Source organism: Lupinus angustifolius, chromosome LG11 (assembly GCF_001865875.1).
Source record: "Lupinus angustifolius cultivar Tanjil chromosome LG11, LupAngTanjil_v1.0, whole genome shotgun sequence".
In the NCBI taxonomy this organism is placed as follows: Eukaryota; Viridiplantae; Streptophyta; class Magnoliopsida; order Fabales; family Fabaceae; genus Lupinus; species Lupinus angustifolius.
In genome coordinates this window covers 5,827,306-5,835,472 of record NC_032019.1, presented here as the reverse complement: position 1 = coordinate 5,835,472, position 8,167 = coordinate 5,827,306, and the positions used below count along the sequence as shown (strand labels likewise).

Sequence of the window (8,167 nt, the reverse complement as noted above, 5' to 3'; positions counted from 1 at the left end):
AATTAAGAACACATATATTACTCATACACTCACATGAGACATTACTCATACATTCACATGAGACATAGTGGTTTTGACCCATTTTTAAAAGTACGTAAGTATCAATCTTGTTAAAACGTATGAGTGACATTGATAATGACATAGACATAAGCAAATGTCATGGAAAGTAACATCAAATGACAAAAATATCATAATGGTTTACATATGTAAAAAAGTAAATGGAAATGTAATTGAAAGTTTAATCAGTCATGGAAAGGGAATAGTCTAGAGTGAGAATTTAAAAAATAAATAAAATCTTTAAATTGGAACAATGATAATTTAAATCAATAATTGTTTTAATTCAAAAATGATAATTAAAATAATATATGATAATTAACGCATTCCCTCTATAGTATATATATTCGATTGACTAATAAATAATATAAGAAGTTATGTTGTTCATTCTTAATATACGTGTATACATAAAGAACTTGTTTATGTTTGTGATATTATTTCTGTTTATTTCTTGATTTTTTTTTATATTTAGGATATTATTTATTATTAGAATATAATTTATTTTATTTATAGGATATTATTTTAAACATAACACTGAAAATGTACGAACAATAGTAAAAAATGAACATAAGAACATTTTAATTAAATATTTAGATTTTTTCAAAATAAAAGAGACATTAATTGTTTAATATAGGTGTACATGCTGAGAACTTGTTTATTTAGGTGATATTAGTTCTAACATTTTCTAAATGTAACTGATTTATCATTTCTTTTTATTATAATAATTATTTCCTTTTAGTCTTTAATATAATTAGTTTAATATTTTCTATTTTTAAAAAATTATATGAAAGATGATGTTGGAATTAGTTAGTTAGTTTTTTTCAAAATATATGAGGCTTCAATCATTTAGTATGACAACTTTAAAAATAATATTTTAATAGATATGAATAATAAATGGTGATGAAAATAGAAACGGTTTAATGAAAATAGGGACCTTAATTACTTAAAATTAAAACTGCTAAAATATTTTAATAGATAGTAATAGAAATATATGAACAATAGTATTATATGAAAATGTAAATAAGAGCATTGTAATTAAATGCTTAGATTTTTTTCAATATTTAGGATTACAATAACTAAAATAATTTTTAATAGAAAACAATGGAAATAACTTAGGATTATTTAGGTCTTAATTCTTCAAAATGCAATGGATGGTGGAACGATAAAGATAACATGAGAATGGTGAGATGAAAAAGGATAAGTGAAATAAAACTCAATAACTTGGTGACTAGATGAGATTGTCTCATCACAATATTACACAAAAGATAAATTATATAGAAGATGTATTTAATAATAAGTTATGTGTGGACTTTAATATGTTCCACCGGAAAGACAAATTATATTAAATTGGAAAGTAGAATTTAAAGTGACTATGCAAACATATTAGATGTGATCATGTTCTTGATAATAAAGAACATATATTGATGATCCATGATATATAAACTTTAAAGTTAACTTGGATCATGTTCTCGAGTACGTGTTACTATCGTAGGCATGTAACTAAAATCACAACCAAATCTTAAAATAGCACTAAAGAAATAGAATAAATGAACATTTATCTTTTATCAAAATCATACACATGCAAATTCAAAAAACACGACACCATTTATATGACTTGAGGAAACCTAAGTTGATATAGATAATTTTTTATAATTAAATAAGATAAAAAATTCTTAATCATACAACCTTTTAACAATGAAAAATATTAATAAAAAAATTATAACTAAATGCCAATGAATCTTACAGCATTGTGAAAAGCTAAAATCAGCTTTTGAGTATGAGAGAACTTCAGCATTACATAAGAACCCATACTCCACCATGACGCCTTACATCCTTAAGAATCAAGATCAAACGATTAATAGCGTATATTGTTTGAAAATTTTCAATCAAATTATTGTAAAAGTCCCAGCAAATATGAACAATTATAGTTAAAGTAAGTATATTGGACTTGAGAAAACCATCATGTTGTTAAATTTTTAGGGTTTGATTATTCTTAAGATGAGATCCTTGTAAATCAAACGCTAAAAACTGATTATTGGAAGTACAAATCTACAAAATAATAAAATCGATGAGAACATATATACAAAATAAACAAATCAATGAAAAATAAACAACAAAATCAATAAAAATATATATTTTAAAGAACACATTTATAAAATAAACAAATCAATGAAAGGTGAGAACAAATCTATAAAATAAGAATATATCTATAAAATAAACAAAAAATTCAACGAAAAATATACACTTTAACACAAAATAAGAACAAATTTACAATGATAAAGATTAGTAGTGAAATTCAGAAGTCATCATATTAGGTTTAACAAAGATGACTACATATATTTTTTGTGATGATGGTGCAGTAAATCCGACGAAGAAAGTATTTTCGATTGTAACTACCAGAGAGAAGAAGAAAGAGATATGAAATGGAGAATAGAGAATAAGAGAAATAGAGAAAAAAGTGGATGTGAAAAGGGTTTCAAACCCTCTTCATTATCTGTTTTGAATTTGAAACAAAGAAGAAAATGGAATATGAAACAAAGTTGAGAGGAAAAACTAGATATGAAAAGAGAATCAATTCTTATTTGTTATCTTTTATTAATATTATTATAGTTGACATTTATGAGTTATCTTAAAACAATTAGTAATAATGTTTTTTATATGCCATGTGACACTATACATTAATCAATGGTGTTTTAAGGGGGAAATTTTGTACCGTATCCGAGGCTCATGTGGCAAGGAGTTTTTGTTGTTGTATAGATTAGAAATGAGAGTATGATAAATTGGTAAAGTGAGAATTTCAAGATTTCTCCATAAATTTTCATTACAAATCATATAAAAATGATAAACCTTAAAGTAATCATTATCACATAAACAGCTCGAATTAAAGTATATAAAATTAGTACATGTAATAACTAAAAAATGAAAAAGAAAGAAAATTCTCAACTGTAGAATCTACTCAATATTTGAATATGGAAGAACATTAATTTATGTAGCAATAGAAGAAGACTATTTTTGCTATTTTGTAAACATCTTTCCTGTCCTACCAAGTCCGTGTATAATAACTTTTCATTTTTTTTGAAAATAATACTTAAGTGATGCACTTCAAAACATTTTTTCTCACATTTCAGACCCCAACCTATTATGTCATTGTTTGATTAAATTCCAAATATTAATATATTGTTAAATATTTTTGATGTGATTAAGACAGAATATATTGGTTATGAAGTAGAGTTTTAAATATTATGGTTGAATTAGTTAAATATAATTTTAATTTTGAATATGAGCCCTCTAGAATAAGAGAAATAAACTGATATGAATTGATTGACAAGCTAGTATATAACCAGAATTAATTTATTCATATACAAAAATAAATGTTAAAAAAATAATACAACGAAACATATTTTTTAGAAAATCTAGAAAATGGCTTAATTAATTTTTATTAAATATTCCTCGCCAAGCAGAAATCGCAATAAATCAAGTTGGATGCAACAGTGACTGTTCTTCGCCATAAGACTCGTTAGCGTCCGCATCCCACCAAATATCCGCATCAGATTCCGTTACGTTACCTAACGGCGTTCTCACGTTTCTCATATCACCAACCATAACACTGTAACGTCCGTTATCTCTGACATAAACTTTCTGGACACCGCCAGATTCCACGCGCACTGTTTTTCCAATGTTTGTTCCCCACTCCGCCACAACCGACGGTTTCCGGCATCGGAGGCGCGTGTCCCACACCTCCACCGCCAGATTACCACACGCGCCTTCTCCAGCAGATAGAACCACCGACGGAGACGAAGTCAAAATCGCCGGCGATTTACAGCGTTGAGTGACCGGTTCCTCGTAATCATCGAAATCTAAACCCAGACCGAATCCTATGCTGTCCCATAACTTAACAACGCTTTTACTGTTAGCGATTTCTGAAAAGGAAAAAATATCACCTATGTTACGACGTCGTTTATGAGTACCGCTTTCATTTTGAAACTCATCATCATCAGAACCACTAACTGTAAAATAAAAGCCAGGAGATGATGCAGATGCTGATGACTCATCATTTTCTTCGTCTTCTTCGAACTCTGATGACGTGGCATCATCGTCATCGTTGGAGAAGTCATAATCATCATCATCATCTGAATCTTCATAATCGTCGAGGTAAGGAATTGAAGGAAGAGAAGTAGCAGCTTTATTGCGGAACCTGATGATAAAAATGGTGACTTTATTGATGAAGGTGCCGAAAGTGGCGACAAGAGCGAGAATAACAGCACCCCATTTGCACAAATTGTAGGCGATGGAATTGGAAAGTGGAGAGATTATTTGAGAAGGGTTGTGAAGAGAATTGAGACCTAATTGGAGGTCGTTGAGCCTGTCGATCAATGGAACTTCCATGTTTATGGATGAAAGGGTTTGTAATTGGGAAGGTGAAGAAGAAAGGGAAGAGAGGAAAATGTTTGGAAAGTGAGAGTGATTTATAGGGAAAAGAGAAAGAATAGAAATGATAATGGATGAGTTACAACAATGATAAAATACAACAACTATTTTGTTTGTAGTAAAGAAAGACAGCGACAACTGTATTATTTTATTATTTATTTATGATTTTCTAATGTTTGCTAGAATATAACGAAAATTTACTATTGGGCAGTATTCAAAACTAGATGTGTCAAGATGGAGGGGTCTGATTGAGCCAGCATGCTAAATTCCCAAAATTCATAAAGCTTTGATATTGTATTATATTTTTTTTCGAATCTATTTTTAGCCCAGAACATTGGGACTATAACAAATATAGAGTTTATCAAATTTGAATAAAAATAGAATAATATATGTACTATAAATATTTGTAAATTAGAATAGTATTATAAAGTGAAATATTTGCATAATATCTTTTGAAGTACAATAACAAAATCGTGTATCAAATTAAATGAGGAAAACATATTAAAACACATAGATGTTAATTTTTCTTTTTTAATTGTGTCTTTAATTAGATTTAATTTTTACAACAAAAACATAATAAAAATAATATATTTTACAACAAAAATAAAAGATAACATGATTACTTACCATAAAGAACTTTGTATAACTTATTCTAACTCTTACCTGTTCATAATGAATGTGTTGATAATGAACATATAAATGATATTTATACATAAAGTAAAGAACAATGATCATACATTACGATGATGATTATACTTTGACACATATAATTCCTTTTGTACTTCATAGTGTCAAAAAGGTTATATATTAAATTAAGGTCACAAATTATATTGTGTTCGAAAATGATAGTTCAACATAAACGATAGATTTATTAAATGAGTTATGCTAATATAAAATATAAAGTATTATATCTATAAGATTGGTTGAATTGAACATAACAAATGTATTAAATATGAAATGTATATTTTTTATAAATAGAATAAATATGTTAAATCTTAAATAAATATTTTTTAATATTATTTGTGGTAGCTCACAACCCAGAGCATGTTTAGGTTGTAATTTAATATACATAATTTGTATTAGTACTTTTTAGTCCCGTCAAGTTTAGCCTAAACTTTATACAAGGTAACTCGAATCACATCTAGATAGCCTATTTTAACAACTCTTTTGAAAAGTACCAAAAAAACAAAATAAAAATATTACATCACTATTAAAATTATCTTTTTGATAAGATAGAAAACAAGCAACTAAAACAATTTTGCAATCAAATAAATTAGTTTCCCATAAAGTTTTTTTATTGAAAAGCAAAATGATATCTATTAGTGTAAGAGTTATTTACATTATCACTAGACTACTTTTATATATAAGTAATATAAATAAATGGTAAATAATATAATAAATATATATAAATCTTTACACTAATAGCGCATAAAAATTATACTTTTAAGTAAATCTTGTTAAAAAAGTTAATGTACAACATTGTGTAATAATATTTTAGATTTTCTTTATAAAAAAAGTTGCCAAAATTTGATTAAAAAAGTTCATTTTCTTTAGACTCTTTTTACAATAGACTAAATACATTGAATAAGAATAAATTCACTATTAACTTAATTTCATAAAATTCACATTTTAAACGCAACAAATCATTAAAGAATTTATCTTAAAACCCATAAGTTTATTCCTCTTTTAAAAAATGTCCATACTTTATTTACCAAAAAATTGAAATAATTTGATACCCACCCAATATATTAATCCATTTTTAAATGTTAAATAAAAGTTTTCCAAACGAGAAAGGGTGGGTGGGAGAGAATAATATTTCCACGCAAGAGTAAAGAGAGCAGGCTTTTATGAAGACCAAATGATAAAAGATTAGGATGGCTGAGTCACCCTTAAGCCGAAAAAACTAAAAGTGTAACCACATGGGATCCACTCAATGGACCAGGTTGAGTCTGGAATCTGGAATTTGGTATGGGAAAAAACTTGCATGAAGACACATAAAACTTGTCACATTTAAAAACAATTGTATTTAAGTTTTTTGGTATTATAATTTATGATTGAATTTTAATTAAAATTAATTTTTAATATGTTGGCAAGATTTTGTTGATTGTTTTCGTATAGGTCTCTTAACACTTATCCATTAGAGTATTGAAACGTGCTAACAGCTCATTGCTCCGTCCGTGTCTTGTTTTCTTTTGTGGTGGTGGTGGTCTGTTTCTTAATTGTGTCCCCTTCTGCAGTGTTTTGTGGTCGTGGTTGTGTGTTGGCCGTCTCTGAAATTGACTTGGACGGCGGCTTTTAAGGGTATTAATTGTTCCCAAAATTCTGACCTTGAAGTAATTGACTAGGACTTGGATTAAGACTACTTTGAGGAAGAAAAATGGAAAAAAAAGTAACAAATAATAAAATTTGATGGGCTCCGGTACAAATATTGGTAAAACTCCTAAATCTGGTTTTGTTGATGGTCAAACTTAAAAAAAAAGAAATAAAAAATGAATAAAATTGCATTTTTCAAATAAAGTAAAATAGTGAAAGTGTATCTAAGGCCTAAGCCTATTGTTTATTAAGTTTTGATGCTGAGTGTTTAGGAGGGATATTCATACTTCAAAATAGGTGTGTAGGTTTTATTCATTTCAATTTAATTACTGCTTACTTGTTTTATTTATTAAAATCTCACTACACGTCAAATTATATTTCATAACATATTGTTTATTTCATTATTTATTTAAAAAATTAACATCCAGACTTCAAAATTTTAAAGTACATCATATATGTAATTACATAATATAAACTAAAACAAGTCATACACATAAATTTGACAAAAGACTAATACAATAAAGATAAAATAACCAAAATAATTCAACACTAACCGGATTGGAATAATAAAACTAATTCAATAATAACTCAACTGAAATAATGATAATATTACAGAATAATGAAATTATTTTTTTAAACATGTAGCTTAGTCCAACAATTCCTAAATATCTAGAACCTCAAACTAAAACGATCTTTAATGCTTCACTAAAAAAAGAACTTAATTGATGTTTTTTTGGTTCATTTTGATATTTTTAACAATATTTTATTATTACTTAATTCAATTTTAAATAAAATAAAATAGGCATGACTTGAGCTTGAAAGGGAAATCACACTTATATTTACTTAAACAGAAAAATAGAAGATCAAACGGTAAAGTTAATCAAATGATGATAAAAATAGTGATAACATGGAGAGAGAAAAGGAAATCAGTATGATTTTCTTATTGAAGAGTGAAGAGAGGTAGACAAAAAGAGAAATAGAGTTTAAAAGTGGCTTGCATGTGCATAATGAAACAGAAAAATCAGAATATCATACCTATAAAGTTAGTCGACTCATGATAAAAAAATGATAACATGCAGAAAAAAGGAAAATAAATTTGATTTTCTGATTGAAGAGTGAAGATATTGTATAGAGAAAGAGAATGTAAAAAATGACTTATTTGTGCTTCATGTAACTGAAAAATGAGAAAATCATACATGTGAAATTAATTGATTGATGATGAAAAGAAAGATGAAATGTAGAAAAAAAAGAAAATGTATTTGATTTTCTCAATGAGCGAAAAAAGTATAAAGGAACTTTTGAGAAAAAGATGGGAAGTTAGAAAAAAAGTGTGCATAAAGTTTTCATCAGTTACATGTTCACCTGTAGGTTC

At 27.1% G+C, this 8,167-nt stretch overlaps 1 protein-coding gene across 1 annotated transcript; it reads right to left on the bottom strand.

The window, feature by feature from the left end:
* On the bottom strand, positions 3,444–4,504 carry LOC109361212. Its single transcript, XM_019606587.1, has one exon. The coding sequence runs from the start codon at positions 4,438–4,440 to the stop codon at positions 3,529–3,531; it is 912 nt and encodes a 303-aa protein (XP_019462132.1). The 5' UTR covers positions 4,441–4,504; the 3' UTR covers positions 3,444–3,528.